The 24,311-nt window shown below is 45.4% G+C and overlaps 1 protein-coding gene across 1 annotated transcript in view; it reads right to left on the bottom strand.

The window, feature by feature from the left end:
* Positions 1-317: 317 nt before the first annotated feature.
* Positions 318-24,311, bottom strand: part of METRNL (meteorin like, glial cell differentiation regulator) — a 24,735-nt gene continuing 741 nt past the window's right edge. Inside the window, exons 2-4 of the mRNA XM_026075718.1 lie at positions 18,303-18,691; positions 2,003-2,062; positions 318-1,280 (exon numbers count right to left, since the gene is read on the bottom strand). Coding sequence (XP_025931503.1) covers positions 964-1,280; positions 2,003-2,062; positions 18,303-18,691 — 766 coding nt within the window. The 3' untranslated portion in view covers positions 318-963. The remainder of the gene's footprint in view (positions 1,281-2,002; positions 2,063-18,302; positions 18,692-24,311) is intronic.

The following is a 24,311-nucleotide window of genomic DNA, read 5'->3' as shown; positions in this document are numbered from 1 at the left end:
AGCCAGCACAAATAAAAGTTTCAAGCTAAATATGAAGGGGCAGCCTGTTCTTTGGAGCCGTTCCCAAAATAACCCCATAGGCATCTGAGACGAGAACACTTAGAGCCTTGCCCGGACACGTGTCTAAAAATCTCCAAAAATAGATCCTGCTTCCCCTTTGAAAAATATTGCGGTTCCCAATGCCTCACAGGAACTCGGTTCCTGCTCAGAGAAGCCACAAAATAAGTGAGCAGCCCAGAATTGATCTATGGGCACATCTGGACTAGCAGAGATAGGCCTTACAGAGAAGACAAAATAAAGATTTTAAACAGCATATGTCAAATCCAGGGACCTTTATTTCTCTGGAATGGAAAGAATTTGCCAGCCTGGACAAAAAATTGCAGGCAGCGATTGTACATTCTTTCAAATAAAAAAAGAACACACACACAAGAGTTTGGCTCCATAAATTTCTGTCATAAGAAACAACTTTGAATTGTACACCAAGCTTTTTACAAAGCATCAATGTTCAGATGGTTTACCGTGTTCTATCACATTCTCGGCCATTTATACAGAATACACCATACCACATGCTACATCAGCTTAAGACTTTTTTAAAAATTAGTATTAAAAAGATACAAAGGCATGTTGGCTTTCATTTGGGTTGTTTTTATTAAGACATGGGAGTTTTCTTTGTTTGTTTTCCTAAGGAAGACACTAAAAAAATAGAATAACTTAATTCATAAGGACAAGATTGGTTAAAAATCCAGCCTTGCTTGCTTGGCAGCCTTCTGAGCTCGTACCTCTGTTGCTTCCATTAGTATAACAGCACCGCAGGCTCCAGATGTGTCCTGCAGGGTCTCAGTCTGCACTCCAGATCTGTCCATGCTTTCAGTTACCATTTTTGTTGAGAGTATTCACCAGGGCCAGGAAAAGGAAATATTCCTGGCCAAACGCTAAAAGCGATCTTCAGCCAAACAGGGGGCTTCAATCAGGGCCAATTTCGCATGGGTTTAGCCCTTTGTCTTTTGCCTCTTTGTACATCCTTTGGAAGTCTTTAAAACGAGGGGCACAGCCTAACCTGGCTTCCCCAAAGTGCATGCGTCCTGTGAAGAGGAAATCTCCGTCTCCTGGTCTCACCCCACACTCCAGCAGGGTCTTTATTTGTCCTCGCCAGTTCCCACTTTCCCCTGTGAGCTGAAAGACTTTGCTCTTCTGCCTGTAAAGTTTGTTCACGCCGACGTGTATTATGGATTCTTGCTCTTCTTCCTCGTTGGTCACATCTCGAATAGAGCCTCTGATAACTGGAAACAGAGAAAGGACATAAGGAAGGGTTACCCAAAACCGTGCTGGAAGGGCTGGGTCCAAACTCAGCCCCATGTAACGAGGAAGCTTGAAGGGGAAGAGATTTCCCTACAACAGCCCCGGCTTTGGTCCCTTGTAATTTCTAGGCTTAAGCTTCTATTTGTAACCTCCAGCATGAGCCCAGCAAAGGGCACTCACATATTAAATTTAAATACAAAAATAACTGCATCAGAAAAATAGCACAATAGAGAGTTATAGCAACAAGATACATGCTTAGAGCTCTCTGACAATGTACTTTCTGTTCTGCAGACATTAGCAAGACCAGCTAGTATTAATATCCCCTTCAAAAAGGGAAGCACAGAGAACTATTTGAACTTTTGATCTTTTGTCAACAGTCCATTTTAGGGCAGCAAGTAAAGGCCTCTCCTAGATGCCCCCAAGAAGTCTTTGACCTCCCCACTTCCACTGTGGTTGCTGGGTCATTCGTTGTCCACCCCAGGAAAGTGCCAGCTGAGCACATGGTGTTGTGGTCCTTTACACTGTGTCCTATAAAACTGTTCTCCTCCCTGTCCCATGCACACATCCTCTTTATTATCCACCAGCACTTACTGCTGGTGGAAGTTGCCAAGCATAAGTAGGTGTCTAACACTGTTTATGGAGGTTTGGCAGCAGAAGCCACAGTCAAGAGAGGCAACAGTGGGGAGGAAGAGAAACAACTCACCAAAATCACTAGTGCAGACAGCCAAGAGGACTTCTGTGTCACTGCATGGTCGGCAGGGGGCTGGAGAGAAAGGGTCAGAGTTAGCAAGGGACCAGAACATTAACATGGTAAATAAATAGCTTATGTTTAAATTAACCAAAAAATTGGGGGGCCAAGTGGTCCAAAGGCCTGACAGACATCAATAACACTACAAGCAGCTGAGGCTAACCCCATCCCCTGCGAGATTTTTGTAATTAAGTAGAAATATGGCTCTCTTTAATGCTCCTCCTGGGATATATTACACAGCAAACACCCCACACGCTCACTGTGCGTAATGCAAAATATGTTTTGATAGGGGGCACATTTGTAGTGCGGTATGCTGTAAATTCAAAGCTCTCAAAAAGGCTTTGAAAATCATGCRCCTTTTAAACTCTGACGGCAGAACTTCTTTCCTTACAATTTCTATTAAGCGTTGTCGGGCTATTTCGCAAGCCATTGAGTCTATCACCACATCAAAGATACAGGAGGTTACAGAGYGGGGAGGCAAGGCGAGGCGGGGGGAAACCAGCGCATGTGTTTGAGGGCGTCAAGGCAAAGCGGAAACTCGAGCCTGTATCTGTTAGAGCTCAAGCAGTACAAAGACCATTTCCTGTACTGCTGGAAACATTTGGATATCTGCACTAATCTAATCAATGCAAGAATGTGGCTCTCTTTGTACTCAGCCAGCTCCTTCAGAGGAGAAGGTACTGTAGTTGCAGTACAGATGTTTCTATAATACCCTATTGAGTTCAGGAATTTGCTTACTATCAGGGTCTGCCCTGCCCAGTGATGCTAATTAAGTCTGTCCACTGGAGGCTCAGCACCCACTTCTTTCACTGGAAGCTGCGCTTGCCCATCAGTCAGAAAAATGAAAACCTATCAAGCATGCTATTCTGCTTGGATGAACACCGCCGCCGGCTTCTACAGCAAAGCCGAGCTCATGCTGGAGACATGGCTAAGCATTAGAGCTACAGCTTATTTGATCAGACTGTCCGTGAAAAACCCAAAATTGAAGTCACCCCCACTCCTGCCACCTCAAAAAAAAAAAAAATTTTTTTTTTTGAATCTTAACATCTGAAAATACTTAATTACCAGATCCCCAAATAGCCACACCCTTCCTCTCACCCCCACCCGCTTCCCAGAGAAGTTTATCCATTGCACTAAGAAGCACATTTAAACTAGTCTAAACAAAGCTTAGCCGGTTCCTGCGACATTCGGCTATCAGCCTTCCCCTGTTAGACAGCACAAGCCATTCTTTAACGTAAGACACAGCAAATCTCTTATGTTTTCTAAGGTGCCAGAAAGGCAGTGATCCAGAAAGAAGGATTATTGAACCAAATCCACCAGATTTGCTCCAGTCAGATGATTAATACACAGTGTAATACGCTGTTTAATAGGATTAAAGAGAGTGCAAAATGCACATTTCTGGGCAGAGGTATTTGAAGGAATAATTCAAAAAGTTTAAAAAGCTCTGGGAGAAGAGACGAGGAACAGACAAAGTAGTTTTGCTAAAGCATCTGATCAGCCGGGCATTTCCCTTTAGTCAAGCCTGAATACCTCTATGGCCTTTAGAAATGAGTCAGCCTTCACTGCCCTTCTTTCCCCCCCATACCATTTCACCTCTTTTGGGGGGGGAAAATTGGGAAATTGTGTAATATCATGAAAAATAGAGAGCCGGGACATAACTGGAGTACTACAAAAAAGTTAGTCTAAAGATTTCTTAATTTTTAGATGCAAGAGATTTTGATTGGTAACTAGAACAAATATCCAAGCTTCCTTTAACAGAGAAAGTTATATTAGCTGTGTGATATCCTACTGGGGAGTCATTTCATCCATGATGCTTTTCAAATTCATCCAGGGAATATTCCCCTCTTCCACTGCCTCCCTCTGCCCAAATCAGGACCCAAGTTAGATCAACCAAAGGATGAAAATGGAGGTAACCTGCAAAACTACATAAGTTCCACCCAGTTTTCATGTGGGCAGTCCAAAAGTTAAGCACAACTGTTGGACATCACTGAAATCCACAGTCCCAGACTCCGAAATTCACATATTTTATTCTGCAAAGATCTAATAATAAAAAGGCATCCCAGCCTTTTTAAGTCTGAGCAAAAACAGTTTTGTTTTGGACCAGACATCTCTGTAGTTCTTCCAACCCAATCAGAAAACTGAAAAAACAGCATGACTAAGCCATTTCTGTTCTCAGAAGGAGCACAATACAAGCACCAGCGTTCAAGATGAAAAACAAAATACTTCAAGTGGTCCCTTCCATTTAAATAGGCTAACACTATAATACATCAAATGAACAAACGTCCATATGCACATGGAATCAAATCATTTTAATTGTGGACTCTAGGCAAAATCCTACATCCTTTTTTTAAATGYGAAAGGAAATTAAAAGCACTCAGTATTGCTCACGCTGGATCATTACTTAAAACCTCCTTCAGATCCATGCTGACTCACAGCACTGTGGTGGCATGCAAGCTTATTTAGCAAGCCTTTACCGACACCCATCATGGCAACGCCAGCCGTACGAAGAGCAGAAAACTTCTTCTGTGGAATAAATCCCACATCTGCATTCTCAGAGGATCAAATATATCTGACAAGTGGCAAAAACAAGGTAAGCGAGCCCAGATGGAGAGCAACTTGTGAAGGATTACTGCCGAAGTAAATGGACCATTAAAAAGCAAATGGCATTTACTTGCTGCACCTGAAGCTTCATTCCTATACAGTCTCATAAAAGAAACAAAATCCAAAGGAGGAGTCAATGCCCATGCTTTGTTTTGAATTATAGCCATAAACGAATCTGGCTGTTTATGCCACGAGTTAGTAATTTTAGGTGCAGCTCGGCACTAATTCACTCTGGAGACTGGGAGGCAGATGTTTTCTCCATCAGTAGGCCAAAATGACACGCACTCCAACTATGAAACAGAGACCATCCTTATTCATACCAAAGTTGCAAGAAACCCGTTTTGCAGACRCACAGACAGTGAGGAAGCCCATTTTCGGAGGAAACGCGCACAGTTACTGAACAAGCCTGCCACGCTGGCGGGACAGTGCTGGGTGCCCCGCTCGCTGGCGACGTCTTGAGGGTTGCCCAGGCTCTCCTGTCCAAGAGCAAGGYGCACAGCTCGCACTAACAACGTCAACGTCAGCTGCTCTAATTCCTTTAAACTTGATAAGCCAAAGAGCCTTAATTCATACAGCAGTGGGGGGGGGAGGGGGGAGAAAAAGGCAACGTTTTATTGAAGYCCTCTAAAGCCCAGATGCCTACAACTCAACTACACAGCTCGTGGCATAATGTCTGCATTGTGCACCTCGGCTGCCGACCCTCCTGGGAATGCCTTTGATGGATTTTGACAGTATCCTGACCTGAAGTAACCTGAGGCAGCCCCCTCCCGTCACCCCCCCAATCCAGGGCCTCCAAAGGCCTCTCTCTCCACCTCCCCGCAGAGGGAGATGTAATTACATCATTCCTCACAAGCTAGCAGTCATGTCCCAGCTGCTTTGAGCGATTTGCCCTCTGAACCTGATGTTACTGAGGAGGACACGGCGATACTAACAATAGACTGCACTTGYTGGCCAACAGCTTTGTCCACCCCGTTGCTGGTCCTCTCCGCAGGGAGGCAGAAACGCGCAGGAGGAGAGAGGGACATGCGCCAAGGAACTGTCATGAGGAAATGCAAGCTGCCATGAGCTCCAGGAGGTCCCCAGCTCAGCCACCAAGAAGGAGTACTCCAATACTCTTCCAGTATGGGAAATGGATTTAAGTGCAACTTTAATGCTGCGATTTAGCACGAGGCTCCTCACCACTTAGAGAGCTGTGGGTATGCGTACACACACCTCAGTGCACACGCAAACACAGCTCCAGTGCTTTCTCCTTTGGTGTGCTGCACTTTGYATGCAACCCTTCTACCTTCTGGAAACAGGAGATGGGGGCTATTTGGAGGGCCAAAGTCATGGTTTAGGAGGACAGTTCCCTGCAGGACACATTAAAAACCACCTACGCTAGCTCTGACTGTAGACATCATAGAAACCAGACAAATGGGCCTGATCTTCCTCTGCCTTCCCCTGGAACATTTGTGTTTCTGCTGATTTTACACAGGTGCAAAGAGCTACACAAGGGCCCAAGCTTACCTTACCCCAGAACCAGCTTTCAACACCTGAGTAAGAAAAATCCCCAGTCTGTCCTGCATTTTGCTCAACATGCTTCCCCATAGCTACGAAAAAGATTGGACGAACCGGGCTGTGGGTCCTTATGCACCATATCAAGGCTCCATTTACTGAGCCAAAATGACTTTCTCCCTCTGCTCTACAGCTCTAGGTAGGCTGTGCTGAATTCACAACATCACTGCTGAGAGCAGAGACAGGAAGAGAGACACCCTTGAAGCAGAAGTGAAAACGTTTAACACAAAGTAATTGCAGAAAACCACTTTACCGAGGAATACCCTTTGGTTTTATTAAGAAGCTTGCGTGCACGTGTGCGGTGTGGTAGAGGTGCGGATAGTGGGGGAGTGCACCTTACGGCTGGTTTATTTGTGCTTCTAGCTTCCTGTAGYGTACGTCACCCACACATTATTATTTCTGAATAATCCTTTGAAGAGCAATCAGACATCTTAAGTACTGAAACCTACTCGCGAGGCCCAAGTAGGGTTGGAGCATTTTCTGTTAGTCATAGGTTTTAATCAGTTGATTAAAATGACTAGCCCTTTCTTGCCGGCAGCTCAGCAGAAGACATTCAAATGGGTACTGGTCTTCTCCCAGAACAGGTTAATTAACCTAAGCCAGTCTATATTGCAACACCTCAAGCTGTACCAGTGTGGGGACACAACAGACCTCAGTCTCCAGGATAAAAGCTTCTGGCCTGACATCAGCATTAGTTCATATGGAACAAAAAAACAAACCAAACCAAAAAAAAAAAACAAAACAAACCACCCTTCAAATTCTTGTTAGCAGGTCTGTAATTGCAACCATACTGGAAAGGGCATCACAGAATGAGTCTCCTTCCTGGAAAAGCAAAGCATTGACTTCCGAGAGCAGATTATAAAAAGAGAGATGTGGTTTCTCCAATGATTGTGCCTTTTTTTTTTTTTTTTTTTTTTTTTTTTTTTTTTTTTTTTTTTTTTTTTTTTTTTTGAGTCCTAAGTAGAAATGACTAAGGCTCAATTGATTACTGGATCATGATTTAGCTAGGAGACATGGGTTTACGGACAAACATCATATGAGCAAGAAAAAAAAGTCTTGCCCTTATCTTGCTTCCACTAATTAAGTAGTAGAATAAACTCTTGTTTCATCTTAAGTTTGTCCAGGCCTCCTTTTGAAGGAGGTGACACTTCTGCCATGAAACGAACCTCTCACAGCTCATACCCCAAACAAAAAGACCTGCTACTTTGCCATGAAGGTGGGCAAGAACTTGATAACCATTCTGGTTTACTAGGCTATTCATCCCTGTTCTAGACATACTTTCAACTTTTCTCACTCCCTCAGAGCTCTTYCTGAGTGAGCCAAAAAATTTCAGCCTCAGAACATGCACAGCCCCCACACTGAAACACCACCTAAAACTACATCAGGGCATCTGCATGCCAATGCATCTTAAGTTTAAAATGAACATACTAGCTGTGAGCTCATGTCAACAGAGCTGCATCCAGAACACCTGTGTTTAACATAATACCTGCAGCCATGCAAATGGAGAAAACGTGGCCAGATGAAACAGAGCATCTCCACAGCTGGGGTGGAAGTTAATGACACCTAGTCACAACACACAGAGGAGCTCTCTCATCGCTCTTTTGTTTTACAGGGTTTTCCTGTCTTTGGATGGGATAGGATTACATGGCTTTCTGCAAACATTGCAGTTTTCCTAGCGTGTCAGTAGAAGAACGCCAAGCCAGGGAGCAAACCCAATGGTGGAGCTCGTGCTATTCTCAAATCCCTGGCTCAATAACCCTCGGACACAGCTTCAGGGGGAGCGTGCTTCTTAGACCAATACGAGCTTAATGCTGTGAATAACATACCGAGACAGTTTAGTGCTCTTCTGAAGGCAGAAGTTTTCATCCTCGTCTGTGCTAGAAAGCTAATCTGAGCCCCTGCGCTGGCTGGAAAAAGGCAGCTGAGAACAATCCGATCACAAGCAAGGATATAAAACTCAGACTCCCTCCTTCTATAGCCAAAAGACACCCAATATTTGGTACAGGACAAGACAGTGATTCAACAGCTGTACCAAAACCAGGATGCTGCAGTACAGACTCTCCCTGGCCCCTTTACTTGACACAGGGATACGGGTGATCTGATGTCTACAGAAAAGAAAGCATCACCTCCARTTCTTTGCCTTAACTCATTTTTAACATTCACTTCAACTTGCACATATGCACAAATTTTCAGAAGTGATTTGGAAAATACAGACTATCCAGCCAAGAACAATTTAAGCCTGCAAATAAGTTTAACAAAACACAGACTTTTATACGCTGTGGCATGGATTGTGCCAAGAGAATAGAGTTAATACCACTTCCTTCCTGCAAGAGAAAGAATAAAAAAACAGGCTGTAAACCTCACCATCAGAGACGCGATGACCTTTGCATTCTGAGAAACGTTAAAGCAAGAGACCATAAACCAGAAATTTATCTTTTCACAGAAACGTCTTCCAAGAGAGTATTAAAGTCCTAAGTATCAAAGACAACTGTTTATGTAAACAGTTTGAGGAAAAGATTCGGTACTAGGCAAGCTCCATTTGCAACAGCTTTCAAAATGAAACTTGGCTGAGCAGCTCCAGAGCCCGTAAGGATCCGCTGGGGTTGCAGAGTYGATGCCTTTTTGCTGCTCCAAGACGCAGCCCCCATCCTAACAAATGAGCTGAAAGGTCAGCTAGCAACACAAACAGCCATTTGTTTAAAAAGAAAAAGCAGAGCAGTTTTTATTCAAGCGGCATTAGACAGTACTAGAGCACACCTCCAGGCCCATGCATAATTTGTGCCAAGCCGGGAGAAATCCTGAGAAGTGTCTCATCTTTGAGCCACCTTTCGGTCAGCCCTGCTTGGGAACGCTTCTTGCTCCATCAGGAAAAAATAATGCCCCTTTTCAAACACCTTCTCCCTTCCCTTCCCTGCCTCCCGCGCGGTCAGCCGGTCTCGGTAGCTACCCTGGCCSTCTGCCCCTTGCTCCCGGGCCACGGGCTTCCGCGATCCCGCGGCAAACCACAGCCTTGCTCAGGGGGGCAGCAATGTAAGAGTAACGAGATCAGTGCTAACTCCCGGCAGAGCTGCTACAATTAGCCATTAAAACACCGCTCCTATAAAAATCCTCCCTTACAGTCAAGCCTGCAACGGATCGTGGCCAAAAGACCTACTGAGCAGGCCAGACTTTCAGTTAAGCTCCTTCTGCATGGATCGTGCCAGAAAAGGGAGAGCAAAGCAAGCAAAAAATGTGTCTCTGCAAGTACATATTCCCGTACACCAATAGAAGGCCATAAAAAAAAAAAATCTATTTGTTTATCCCGCAGAGGACGCCTCTCTCCTTCCTCAGACCTACTGCTGCCTCCGCACAAGATTAATGTGCTCGAGTGGATGCAAGATGTGGGACATTTATTGCTTGCCTTATCCCCTCCTAAAATTCACTCGGAAAATATTTCTTTCTTGTCATAAGGAAAATGTCACGCCACATCTAGGGGAAGATAAAGCAATAGGGTGGGTTTTGATACACAGCTAATAGAGCGCTCAGCTAAGCTGGCATGCAATGCCAGCAGGGCAAAAATGGAAAAGTAGCTGGTTTTCACTCCTGCGTGCTGGGGAAGTTGTGCAGTCCAGCCGGCTCCAGCCCCAGAGCTTCCCCATGCCCCTGCCGCCGGCACGGCGCGGGGCTGGAGCCGGCACCGACGGCCAGGCTGGAAAGCCGCCACGCAGAGACCCTTTCCCCCCTCCCCACCGCCACCTCCTCGGCCCATTAACGCGCCCCACGAYGGAGCCAGCGCACTAGAATTAAGTAGCAAGTGGCTGGTTAAAGTTAAACCCTGAGAGTGGGGTAATGACAGACCAGAGATTAAGTGAGTCTTAAACAAAACAAACCAAAAGCAGCGCATTTGCATGCGCATCCGCACGGGCCCTTCGCCTTCCTGTTTCTAGAAATCACATTATTTTCGGGATGTGGGAGAACTCTGAAGGAACAAAGCCAGCCTTCATTTTTAAACCATTTTTGTATGATCAGCCCATTCTTGAAGAGGGCTACATCAGGGCTAAATCCAACCCAGTGAGCTGTTTGATGCATTTTTTTGCCTTAAACTTCTCACATTGGCTTATACCCAGCTGAAACCGGTGTAAAGCTACCAACAGTTCTGCGGGGGCAGAGGTTCATGCTGTACAAACGGAAGCGATGCTGGAGGTGTTAAGGCAATGGCAAACCACGTGCATATCCCAGCATTAATAATCTTTACCAAGTTTCCCGGCAGCACAGCTTTGCTGCAGAAAGGGCACAGACAACTGTATTTGTGCCCCTCCCTGCAGAGTTGATACCAGTTGCAGGAGGAGTCAGCGTCCAAATCCCATAGAGGAGTCAGAGTGGGGCAGGAAGATACCTGAGGTGGTCAAAAGTCCAGTCACAGAAGCCACAAATATATATATATATATATATATCCTTGAACAACTTTGAATCAGCAGCAGAAGTTAGTGCTGGATCAGAGCTGGGTGTCCTACGGCTGCAGCTTTTTTGACCCAATATTAAGCATCCCAATGCCAGATTTAACATATCATTGAACGGCAGCCTCAAGTCCAGCGTGCCCTCCAAGTATCTGTGCAATATTACAGCGTGCATTTTCTGGCTTCAATAACAGATTAAGGCTAAAGAGATTTGCTGCACATCGAGGCCCTAACACAGGAAAACCCTGGCCCACGTTTCAGTAGGTTTCTTACTCCTCTGGGAAGAGGGGGGAGAAAGGGGGCAAGAAGAGGAATGCCATTCCCCCACCCTCCCAACCCCTTCTTTAACTCCAGCCTCAGGAATGAGCAAACTAAACAGTTTTGCCGAGCAAGCACGGAGCGTTATTAAAGACTGCCAAGCAACTCGGCTGGATCGCAGATCCGCTCGTGGGACCATCTTCCGCCCTACATAAAGGTCAGCGCGAAGCAGAACCCCAGCTGCCCGGACAATACACCTGACTGCTTATTGGCTTCGACTGCCCACTGAGTTGAGAAATAAGCTAACGGCTTTCGTGGCCAGTCTAGCAAAAATAAGCTATTTTCTTACACCCTCTCCCCTGCAGCTGTGTATTTATCATCACAGCTCCGTTGTCGCCTCACCCGCTCTCTGCAAAAATGGACGACGGGCCCAGCAACAGCAAAGGACCACCAGGACTAGGGGGATGGCTGTCCAACTCATTTTTGGAGGGGGGGGGGGGAGAGATTTATCTAGCAGATCCCCCCCATTTCATTTTTTTTTAGCAGATGGCTTCTCTGTTCAACATTTCCGACCCGACTGAGCCTCCTATTCCCAAAAACATCACCCCCGCTCAATTTAAGAACACAGAAGCAGAGCACGTGTATAACCAGTGCATGCAAAGCGCACAGTGAAGTCATTTCAACCCAGGCAGAAACCCAAAAAACTTTGCTTTCAAACTCTCCCCCTGCAGTCAATCATTTGCTGCAAATCTGGTCCACTTCAGGCACATGAATAATTAGAAACGGTTCCTAGCGCCTCAAAATTAATCCCACTCCAGAGCCTACTATAACAGCAGACAGCCCAATCAATTTAAATGCTGACCCATGACACCCAGTTCAATGATATCCCCTCAAAAACTAGCTTCTTAAAATGTGCTTTTTTAAACACCTAGAGGTCTAGGGAATTTTGTTTACTCATTTGTATTTAGTTTTATAGCTTTTCTACATATCAGAAAAAGACATGAAAGTGATACTAAGAAAAACCTTCCTGCAGAGAGGGTGGGCATACAAAAAACTTTCAGAAAATAAGGTATCCTAGAGCACTAGTGTGAAAATGGTCCCTCATAAGGCCAATAATTGCGGGTGGTGTATTTTGAGCAACTGCATTAAAAGCTGTTTTCTGGTAAGTTGGCTTAAAACTTGCTGTTGACTTTTTAGGGGAAAAAAAAAAAAAACATGAAAATCAACAGCAAACTTTTTAGCTGCACCGGAAAGCCTACCTCACATGCCTCCCAGACAGCATTAACTCACTCTTAAAGAATAGATCCCATGTGCTGCTTTGCGGCTCATTATGCATTTCACAATTGGTTGGAGCAGCGCTACATAAATTCTGCTGTTCTGTGCAAATCAAAACAGACCACGCTTGGATTTCCCACCCGCCGCCCCCATAACACAACTTAATCCCAAGAGGCACAAGAGTTTTATCCAGTGCAGAAAACTGGAAAGGGATATCAACAAAATCATTTTCCTCATATCCTGAGGAGGATACACATCCCTGATAACCATTAAAACGGCGGCGCAAAGGTGCTGCCCCCCTAGCTCTGCAGCCTCAAAGATCTCCGATGGCTGCAATGACTCAAGCAGAACCTGGCCTAAGCATAAAGGTCGCAGGGAATTTCAGTTTAAGTGTTTCAAGAGCCTCTTTCCATCACCTCTTGCGCTTACACTGGCGATAAGCGCACAGGGGACCAAACCACAGTTTCCACATTGCAAATACCTTGGCAGACAGGAGGTGTGCCAGCCACAATTTCCTGCTCCCTACGAAAAGCAAAGCTGCTTCAGCAAGAAGTGAAAATACCCCACCACATCTGCTGCTTTGGACTACAAAGATTAGCAGCACATTCAAGCCCTGAGCAAAACAAAACCAAGCTGGACATCTGGGAGCAACCAGAGGGAAGCATGCCATTAGGAGCCAGCCGGCTGGGGTGACAACCGCATTCAGGGGACAATATACACAGAGATGAGACAAACCGGTGCCCCACCTCTGCCAAACCCAAACCCCATGAAAGGAAGGACCAGCAGTTGGAAGAGGTGCTTCAGAAAGCTGTTTGTGAGTAGAAACACTGGTACAGCCCACATACTTAGGGGCTTTCTTAATTTCCAATCTGAGGTTTCTCAGGCGAGTGAATTAACAGCATACAGGAAATAGCTGGATACTGTTCTTAATTAGTTAACTGGATATTTCCAGTTTTGCTTTGTTTTTCAGATAGCCACTTCAGTGCTGTACCTCCTATCTATAAATATGCTCAGCCAGGTACCCAGCATTAATATGGAAAACTTAGAAAACAGTTACTAGAACCTGCACTAAGTTGGGAGATGCCATCAAGATAAAGGGACATTTTTGTTAACGTTTGACTTCTTTACCATGCAAACACAGGTGGGCAAGGAAAGTGCTTTGAATTTAGCTCCTGAGCTCTCATGCCCAAATCATAGACATCCGCATGAGCACACAACGGGAAAGGCAAACTATAGAGCTTACATAAAGCTAGGTCCACAGCTGGGATGCAACGTTCCTCAAACACAGACTTTAGGTAGCAAAATAAAGTGGTTTTTTTTTGGGGGGGGACAGGGTGCAGAATTTACCTTCCTTTCCAAAAAGTGAGGTCAGACCTACAGATTCCTGTTTCAGACTAGTTTAGCAGAAGCTGAAATTCTGGAAAAACAAACCATTCTCAACAGAGCTTCATACTTTTCACAGCAATTCAATACAACGAGCTTGCCTACCCATCCGCTTCCCACTCCACTGCCAGGACTGGAAGAGGCCCATACTCCGCTATAGCGGCAGGTTCCCCAGCTCATGTGGGTCATCGCATGCAGAAAACTTTTAGGAGCTATATGGCCAAACAATGCTCTTGCCAAAACCTCTGCCTATTTGCTAGTATAAGAGAGATCCAAGGCATTTTATTCCAGCGCAAGCAGAAAAGATTAAAATCAACAGAATTCACCAACCTAAACAAGTTCTGCTGCTTCTCAAATGGCCTCTGGCCAAAATGTCGCAGTGCCTCAATTCTTCAGTTGGGCAAACACCAACGCCTCAGAGCCTTACCAAAAACATGAACTGAAGTCAATGGACCAACAGTGTAAATGAGAATTATATAGGGGTCGAATCCAAAACCCAATCTGAAATCAAAAGCATTTTCAGTGACCCATCGCTTTGAGCATCCAGAGAAGAACGAACCCATCAAGATGCCCGCATTTCCAAGGTGACCCTTACTGCAGTCAGCTAGCTTGCATAAAACGGAGACAACTGCTGTAGTCCCCTTGTCTTTGCTGCTGTTCCCAGTTTAAGAAACTGCAATGTGCAGCAGCGTGCACTGAGCTCCACTGGAGTGTCGGGAACCTGCAGCCGCCACCAGCTGCACCCGAACTGGGGGGTCCTGACATGCGGTGTTGGGCAGCACAGGTTTCTTTTCGCCCACCACGACACTGTGCGAGGTGGTAGCCCACTGTGGAAGACCTCTCTAGCAGGGGAACACATATCTCAGCAAAACTGGATAGATTTAGGATTACCTCAGGAGATAAACTCTCTCTCATTAGACGCTGGTTTCCCATTACTCAGAAAGTACAGTTTTCCCCCCAAATGGTGGGAGGATAGTAGCCAGCGAAACAATACATTTCACGCTCAAAACCACTCTGCACCAAATGTTAATCTGGATTAAAACATCAGGGTACAACACATACTTCCTACAGCTAGGGAAACCTTAAAGAACGTGTTGAGTGATGCCAACCCGGAGACAAGAAAGGGTTAAACGCCCCAAATTCGGAAAATCATAAGCGCGCGCTGTGTCAGTCTGTCTTCCCGAGAAGGGGGAAAGGCCTGTTCAGAACCTATGCATGTTTTCTCCTGAATTATTTGCTAGACTCTGATTAAGTGGGAAAGAATGACTGTAAACTAATAAAACTTGAGGTTTTCTAATTAAACCACAGGCACCCCGCCAAGCATTGCTGATTTGTTGATGCACCCTGCCATATCAGGGCTCTGAGGACGCAACAGGTCATTAAAGTATTAAACAGATGACTTATACTCTTTAATCAGAGCTGGGGTGCCAGGTTAGGGAGAGCGAATAAACCAAGGGCAGAGTGCAATAATTATCACCAGGAAACAAACACACTGTTTAGGGAAACCAGAGCAAAATTGGTAGTGATTGCTCGAGCAGTTATTGCACAAGGAAAGGAGTGCACCGAGCCCCACACCTGCGTCTTTCATGATAGACTTTTCCCCTTTGCTACAGTCTTAAAAAAAAAAAAAAAAAAAAAAAAAAAAAAAAAAAAAAAACACCAATGCAATATTTGTGATTTTTAGCCCTTTGCTATCAGACGTGCTCCGGCATGAACCAAGCCCAGGAAGTGCGCCGGCTTGCTCTGCCCAGCTCTGCCCCGAGCTGCAGCAGCATCTCACAGCTTTCTCAGCTCTTCACACATGCTCCCAGCCATGCTGAGCTCTGTCAAACTGCAACTAGGAGATGATCAGGCTCACTCTTCCCATTTGCATCAGCCAAAAAAACATAAGCCAAAGTTGCAACCAAAGGACAGAAGTATTCTTGGACCTTACAGAACCTTGAATACAGTTTTCACCTCCTTTAAGATCAGCATTTGCCTCTGACTCGAGCCTCCTCTCTGATGAAGAAGCCACCAGTGATTTCAGTCAATTGATTGTGAACTCCCTCTCCAAACGAACAGTTCAATAAAGGGCATTTATTTGGAGGTTTCACAGAAAAACTAGAAGCAGCTACAGAAGAACGGAGGTCCAGGAACTACAAAGAGCCCAAATAGATTGCTCTCTAGAAGTCTCACAAGGCAGCTATTTGGCAGTTTCCCCAGACATATAGATATTTATAGGAGAATAAAAGTGCTCATCTGACAGAGGAGTGGAAAGAGGCATGTATGGCATCTTCATCACGTTTTCATCCCCTTACTCTGCCCTCCCAGAGTCGGGGGTTCCAAAAACTAGAAAAAGAAATAATTTAAAATACAATAGTGAACCCTAGCTGACTCTGAAGGGTCTGCTGGTGAGCTACTAAAAAGCTGCTTCAGTCCAAACAAGACACTTGGAGCATGAAGGAGATAACCTACCACGCAGTTTATAAGACAGCACTGAAATTCAACCAGTGTCTCTTACAGCTGAAAATACAGCAGTCAGAAAAAGTGATTTAATATGCCTATCAAAGAGGAAGGCTATAATTGGATTTAGTCCTCAATTTAACTTCTGAAAAGTCTCTGAAGAAAACTCCCATCAGCTTTTAAAAATCTCCAAGATTTTATGTGGAACAAAGAGGACTTAGTTCTGAAAACACAGCAGTTTGTGCTGGGTTGTGATCTTAAGTATGCCAGCAGCGAGCTCTACTGATTTTAACAGAGCTCGAGAAAAACCACATCAATTTGCAAATTAAAAACAGCACTGACAGGTGTTATTTTTACCTATAGGTAAAAGCACATTCAACTTAAAAAAAAAAAAAATAGAAAACCACACCCTACAGGACCTACAGGACTTTTCTTGGTAAGGTTAAGTGACTTGCTTTTCGCTAGCCTGCCAATGTCTCGCATCTTCGCAGCCTATCAAAGAAAGAAGCACTGAGTCTGGGAACATTCTCCAAATGTCTGATTAAACAATGTATTTAATGGCTTCTGCAGTGGAATTTCACTGCATAGCTGACATTCTGCGTAGCGTCTTTGCAGAAATGATCTTACTGCAGACACGGCTCTGCAGCAGGTACCCGGCTTCTTTTGCAGTTCTTGTACTGTTTAGAATCAGAGAAATCCACTTAAAATGCAGAACCCTAGATATTAAGCTACAACTTGCATACATTGCATGGGCAAAGAAGGCAACTTGAACAGTTGTGTGTATAGTTTTTTTTGGTTTAAATGGCAAAGACGCCATCTATCAGTTATTGGGGTTACTGCATCAGCCCCCAGCCAACTCCTGCCTCACGAAGCTAAGAGGCAAACTAACATCTGAATAAAAAAGTGCCACATTTGGATTGGTGTGCCAACATCTCAATGCTAGCAGAGCAGGCAGCATGCACCAACACACAAACGCATACATCCAGGATCCTGCTGTAGAAGGGAGCTAAGGGAGGGGAGAGAAGGGGACATAAGTTCTGCAATGATTTATGCCAAAAAAAGATTAGAGATGCAATGCCTCGAAAATCCCAATGCAGTTTAATAAGCCACACCACTGCTTATAAAGTAGTATCTCATTCAAAGCATCAGCGCCGCAGGATCTAGATGGCCTGCACACTGCCTCTCCGGCTCAGCACAGGCTTGGTTTTACCCCGGGCAAAGTCATTTCTAATGTGCTATGAAGACCCTTCCCCCCTTGCTGTGACACTGCCTTCACTCGATACCATTTCAAAAGAGAAGCCTGGCTGTCACCATGGCCTTCTCACTTAAGAAACCTTAAAATCTCACTAGTCATTTGGGACATACTATCCTCGATCTGCTGTTCCTCAGGCCATAGTGAAGATCTCCCCTGCCAGGTTTCAGGGATAAAAGCTACCAGCAATCCTGTAGGACAAGAAGCATCCATCGGGTACAGCCTATCTAAAAATTTCCCATTCCCTCCCATCAACAGCCACAAATGCTAGTTATTCTTCTCCTCAAACTGTCTAATTCATTAGCATAATTAGATTACACCCAGAGCAGTTGTGCCCAAAAGGTATTTAGCTTGCTATTTAGCGTGAGACTTTCCAGGCTTGTAAGATCTCTTTCAGCTTGTTCGTTCCCCCTTCCTACAAACTTTTAGCTGGTCTAAAAGTCCCCCCTACAAAACTTGCTTCTCATAATGGTTGAGAGAGGAGACAACGCCAGTACTATAAAAGCACTGTCATGGTATTGAAGAGTTTGGCCATAGCACAGTAATGTGCAGTCAGCAGAGCTGAGGAAGGAACACACCATTTTCCTTGTTAAAAAAACAATAATTAGGTCAGCAAGTAGCTGTACTTACAGAGGAGGGAAAAAAAAAATACACCCATAGAAAAGGAGTTCCTCCTTGTTTAAATGTTTATTATTCAAAACATGCAGTGGGGTCTTAAAAACTGATTTAAAAAGTAGTTAGAAAACTGTTACAGCAGGGCTTGGGAGCCCAGTTCACGCTGGAGTTCACTGCAGGGCAAAGGCAGTTCCTGCGATTCCCCCCGTGCCTGTAAGGGGAGAACGCTCACAATGTTGTCCTTAACAAATCATTTGGAATTCAGCCTATATTACCCGCTTCCCAAAAAAAATCAATTCTTCTGCAATAGCTTGTTTATAAAACATGTCCTTAAAAGCACATGAAATCCAGACCCAGCCACTTTCCCACCCACTCACTCTGCCATCTGTTATGGATCCAATACGGTACATGAAAATATGACCAATATCCCTGAACTCACCAGAAACTGTGTGCAAATCGGATGCTATCCCCTTGTTCATCAATTCGTACTGGAAGCCTGTAATCTTCCTGCTAATGTCCTGCTGAGGAGTAGCCTCAACAAACAGGCCCCCCTGATCATAGCCAAAGCAATAGACTTTACTGGGGCTGCGATCTCCATCTCGGACCAAGAGTTTCAGTTCTCCAGTTTTTTCCAAATAAATATTTGCTCCTGCAGAGTCCTTGAAGGGCTTTATGCAAACAGTCAAATGTTTGTAAGAGGCAGGTGAAGTGTTGGGTCGCAGATTGACGATGAGCGCTCCCGTGGGATACATCCACTCAATGGACCCTTCCGAACAGCGGAGGTAGACCTGTTCAACGTCCTTCTTGTGCGACTCGTGAGTTAAGCCACTGGGGGAAGAAAGGAAAGGGAAGTTAGAGAAAGGGCAGAACTAGTTAAGTGATTGCCATAACCTCAAACCTTCAAAGGGCCACATCAGCAAACACAGAAAATTTATGACATTACTGAGTATTAGTTCAAGCGAGCTCAGCAGTGGTCAGAAGTGCTTGTTCTCTTGCAAGACTGCAGCCTTAATATTACAGGACAATTTTAAATCGTCTCCAAAAAGAAAAAGTTAAACCACTAGTAATTGACTTCAAAACTAAATAGGATATTAGCACATGATCAAAAGCAATTAAATTACTACACCCTCAGTTGCTGCCCATCAGCTGAGCTGGGGCGAATGACCTGGCACATACTAAGAAAGACACGTACGGTTGAACTCCCTTCCTGATGGCTTAAACCAGCATGTTCTCCGGCTTCGCGGATCGGACTCCACCTTTTCCCGAGTACTTTGTTCCCCTTCCAAGTCTATATTCCCAGTGGTTCCGAAACTGGGAGGGATGCCAAACTCAGCCCATGGACCGGCAYGAAGGGATGCTCTGGACGCTGCTCCCAGCCCCACACACTCCTGCTAGGCAGGGTAGCAAGCCCAACTGGGCAGCCCCGATCTCCAGACTGGGGGGAACGAGAGGAGAGAAGACACTGCCCTCCCCAGCCACAGCAGGGGAAGCACTGAATTATGCTGCTCTCTTTGGTGGATGTCCCATGTTCTCCCATCTTTCCCCAATATGAGGTTTAAACTGAGCTAATAATTTCACTCCCCAGCTTTGATGGGCTAAGAGCAGGCAAACAGCAAAAAGCAAACACGTGGCCAGTTACTATGGCACCACCGCGACCACACAAGCCACCACCTTCCAGGGTCACCTTCGGTCCTGTGTCCTCACCCACAAAAGCTGGCACCATTGCAAAACATTAACACCTCGACAGCCATTTCAAGGACCGGTGATCACAGAGGTGGGACAGGAGAGCAACGCTGACAAGCCAGGGTGCACCGCTAGCCAAAAGGGAACAAACTGCTGTGCCCATGGCTACCTTGCCATTGGCCTCCACTGAGGACAACTCTAAACAACACTTGCTACATATCCCTGATACTGGAGCCAACCCCACGGGTTCTTTTACCCAGAGCAAACTTAAAGCACTAGTATGACACTGCATGCTGAATGCACTTAAGTTAAAAGAAAGAGTTGTGGGAAGCCTGGTTTATTGGTTCGGGTATTTAGACCATTAGTCAAAATCCTTTGGTTCCGTCACAAACCTCTTAGGTGAGTACGAGCAATCACTTCACCACCAAGCTTGTTTCTCCTCCTCCTACAGGCTCGGTGTACTTGTTTCAAAACATGAGCATCTTTTATTCTGTGCCTGTAGAGCACCACCCAACCTGAGACCCTTTAACCCAGCTCACAGGTCTGCTCTGCAGCACTTTGGACAAGCTTCACAGCATTCCCATTTACGCACAGAGGAACCAAGACAGGAAAAAAAATCTAAAACGGATTAAGTGACTTGTCTAAGGTTACACAGGAAATCTGTGGCAAAGACAGAACATATGCAAGTAATGACATCAAGCTCTGGTTTCTCAGCAGAAACCTCCAAACACACAATTCCCCACCCCAAAGATATATTCAGGTGCTGAACAGGTTTTAAATCCAAGTCAGCATTTAGAAAGTAACAAGAAGCCATGTGTAAAGAAGAAAAAAACCCCAAACCAACATATGGTTTGCATTTACTGCTGACGTGACTCCTTATTGCGAGTGTCAGTGTGACCCACTTGATAGAGGTTACATGAGGAAGCTCAGGAAAAAAAAAAAAGTCATATTTAATAATAACAGTGCCTGCAAACATGTGCTTTTGAATAATCTTGAAAGCCACATCAAGAACCCAGATGAGGAGAACAGAGGGACAAGTTTTTGACCTCTAGTCTCTTGCCCTCAAATTCAGTAGTGCTTGACACGTTCAGGAAACTTAACTTTCAGCAGGATATTTCAAGTTGACTGTAAATCTACATCTGGTCCACAAAATCAGCTTTCACCACAGCGTGCGCAYGATGCCACTCACCAGAAAACAGAGCCGACGTCTGTTTACTTGCAAGCAGCGAATAAGTAATATCACAGAGTGTGAAGCTTATCCCTCTGCAAGGGGGCAAAAAACAACCCACGCACATCACTTGCTCCTACTCAGGGCATCGGACCGAGCGGCACAGGCTGCTCGGGCTTTCTGCTGGCCGCTTGCACCCTGCAGCCCCAGCGTTTACGCAGAAGGGAGATACCAGGGGCAAAACTGAACTCCCGCAGCGAAACTGCTGCTGCAAGTGATCCTAACAGCACTGAGGCAGTGCACTTCTGCCAGAGGAAAAGCCTTACATTCATTTTGTTCAAACGTTTATGCTGCTAAAACAAACCAAAAAAAACAGGGTGGACTCTGAAATTATCTTCTGACAGCCAATTAAATCCCACAGGCAAGGAGTGATGCCATTAGACAGATACATCAAGCACAAGTACCTGTGCGCATTAAGCCTTATAATGAAGGATGACTCAAAAGTTAAGCAGATTTCAAAATACATGCTAGCATTACTTAAGACTTAAGAGCAACCACCATCATCCAGTAGAACCTGTCACTTTGCTTTCTGTCAAAACGACATCTGTCACCACAATGAAAGGTTGTTTAACATCGTGKTTAACTCTCACTAGCCAGTCATAAGACACACCATATCCATATAATAAGGGAGGTCAAAGAGCTTTTTTTTTGGGGGGGGGGGGGCAAGTTCATCTGAGGGGTTTGCTTTTTTTTTTTTTAATACATGGCAAAGAGAGCAGCCGTTTTATGGTTACAGTGATGGATGAGCCATCTTTCCTCCCCTCAAATCTGTGCTGTTTATTGGGACTTACAGCTCAAACAAGTACTACTTCCTCATACCAATCCCTGCGAACATCCTGAATCACTGCACCGGGCTCTCACTGTTCTCCCTTTCCAGTTGCACAAGCAATCCACCTGTGTCTGCCTTGGAAGAGCTAGTGCTGTGCTTGTGAAGGAAGCTGCTATGCTGCAACATGCAACAGGTGGTATTCAAGGAGGAGAAAGATGATGCAGTGGGTGTAGGGAGGAACATTCCTCTTTATCTACTTTAGCTATTATTCCAGACRTGCTGAAAAGCCCTAGAAGCACCCATCTCTCCCCAGGTCCCCTCAGTGAACATAGGGAACTTTAGCTCCTAATTTGGGGGATCTAATCAAGGATGCCTATCTAGAGAGCAACACCTCCCCGGACTACCACTGCTGCAGAGGGCAAGAGCAACGGATGGGATCAGCCACATCAGAGATGAATTGCCCCCTGCTACTCTCACAGCAACTTCTCAGGAGACAGGAAGAAAACAGAGAAGGAAAGGAGCACTTTCTCCAAATTACAGCTGGGCAAGCCGATGGACAACATGATCCATGCAAGATCACAGCCAGCCCATAGCAGACACAGAGGAGAAGCCATGGGTTCTCACTCCTACAGCCTGTACCAAAAAGGCAAGACACATTGTCAGCATCTTGCAGAAGACCTTCTGCTCAAAGCATCGAGAGGTCACTGCAATACAAAATCTTGAAGTTACAGCAAGAGTAATAACCAGACATACACCATAGTGAAGTTTCTGCTTTCTTCTGGACATGCTTTTCTGGAAGTTCTCTCTCAAGCTATTTATTAAGGTGCTGCTCTAGCCTAGTGAGTGTGCTCCAGCTGCAGGTGCCAAGCTGGGCATTSCATCAGCTTTCCCAGGAAGGGCGAGGCATACTCATAGGACGGGATTTGGGCATTTCTCCACAAGTTAATGGGGAAAAAAGTTTATATCCAGAATATTTTACTTTTAAGATCACTGCTTTTAATATAGACATGTATATAAAGGTGAGAAAGCACCTTCAGGCTTACTATAGGAGATCACTAGACTCTCAAATCTGCCTGCACGTGGCAACTTAGAACTTTTCTGTGGGGGGGAGAAAAGGATTAAATTTTGGTATCTAAGTTCACAGGCTTTTCAAGCAGTTAAGGTAAAAAAACCCACATGACTTCAAAACATTGTATTTCACATAAAAATACCTTTTGACCCATATAGCCACTAATATCCGCACTTGAATATTTAATTAGATGGTATTTGTTGGTACATAGAAGTACTTTTTTTTTTTTCTTCTTAAAAAAACTTCTAGTCTTTTAGCACAAAGCAGGCAATATTTAATGGCCTTACCACTGCCAGCATTTCTGATGGCACCTGTTTGCTACCACTAAGGCCAAAGTCAGCCTGGTTTGCTCTGTCCTCTCCCAAGACTCACATCCACCTGAACTCCAGAACGAACCACGTCACCCGACTGAAACCAGCCAGGCTGAGCTGCGCGCGGCAGAAGTCAGCTCTTCCTCTCCTGTGCCTCCGCCAGCATCACCCCGGAGCCGCCACTGTCAGCCGTGCTTTGGCTCACCAGAGCAACAACAGGCGGGTGAGTCCACACTTGCGTCACCAATTCGCCCCAAACTCAGTTACAGGAAGTGATTATTTCACTTTTTTTTTTTTTCCCCTCCCTGTTCTTTTTTGTCGATCATCGCCCCCTTAGTCGGTACTCAAGGCATTGCTTGTTCCAGCCCTGCTCAGGTGACAAGAAGGTCACCGCTTGCTCTGAGAAAACGGGACACAAACTAAGAACCCAACAAGACAGTATTAGAGGGTTTTGTTAGGTTTGTTTTAAAAAAAAACACAAAAACAAAAAAACAAAAACAAAAACAAAAAACAAAAAACAAAAACCACAGTGCAATACCATGTGGTGAGGTTCGAGTATTTGCAGCTACATCGCTTGGGGATGGCACGGCAGGTACCCATCCAGGCTGCAGCTTTCACGGGGTTTTCTTTTGGTAAAGCAAAACAGCACAATTAGGAGTTTGCCCCAGAACTAACAGGCTTGCTCCATATGAAATGGACTCACCTCCAAGTGGAGTCACGGGGATTAACCACACATGAATTGTCCAGAGTCAAAAAAAGTTCAGAAAAAAGTAAATACCAAGCATCTGCGTTTCAGGCTGTCACAGATAGGAAATTATTATGCTGAAAGTCAGTCCAGCTGTTTCTCCACTTTGAATTTTCCCTACTCCAAAACATCCTGCTGATCCAAGTTAGTCTAACTTCTACGTTTAAGAAATTCAGATTTGACCAGAATAATAGAGCCAAAAATGCTGGCTCTGCAAGTAATTATTTTTAAGCCAGCAGAAAGCCTGATCCARCCACACTTGCTTGTTCGCAGAGTAGCTTTTTCGAACTACAAACAGTCGAAGAGGTCACAGACCCAACCACACACGTTAAACTTATTACGAGCAATTAAAGGAAAGATAATTTGGGAGATAAACACTTGAGACCTGGAGAGGTTTCACAACCAGCGCAATTAGAATAACCCGGGAGCGAAGCCGCCGGGCCGGACCCTGCTCGCAGGGAGCAGCTTCCCCGGCACCGGGGGGGGAGGAGGAGGAGGAGGAGGAGGAGGAGGGGTGTGGGGGGGGCGATGCCGGAGGATGGTCACTGGCCGAGCAATGCCGGCGGGGCGACCAGAGGGCCGGGCGGGGGCAGCGGCGGGCGGCCCGCAGGTGCAGCGCGTCCCGGCGGGGAGCCGCGGGCCG

The sequence above is a fragment of the Apteryx rowi genome, unplaced genomic scaffold, assembly GCF_003343035.1.
Source record: "Apteryx rowi isolate R43461 unplaced genomic scaffold, aptRow1 scaffold_41, whole genome shotgun sequence".
Classification (NCBI taxonomy): Eukaryota; Metazoa; Chordata; class Aves; order Apterygiformes; family Apterygidae; genus Apteryx; species Apteryx rowi.
The sequence above is the reverse complement of the archived record's forward strand: the minus strand, read 5'-3'. Positions and strand labels throughout refer to the sequence as shown.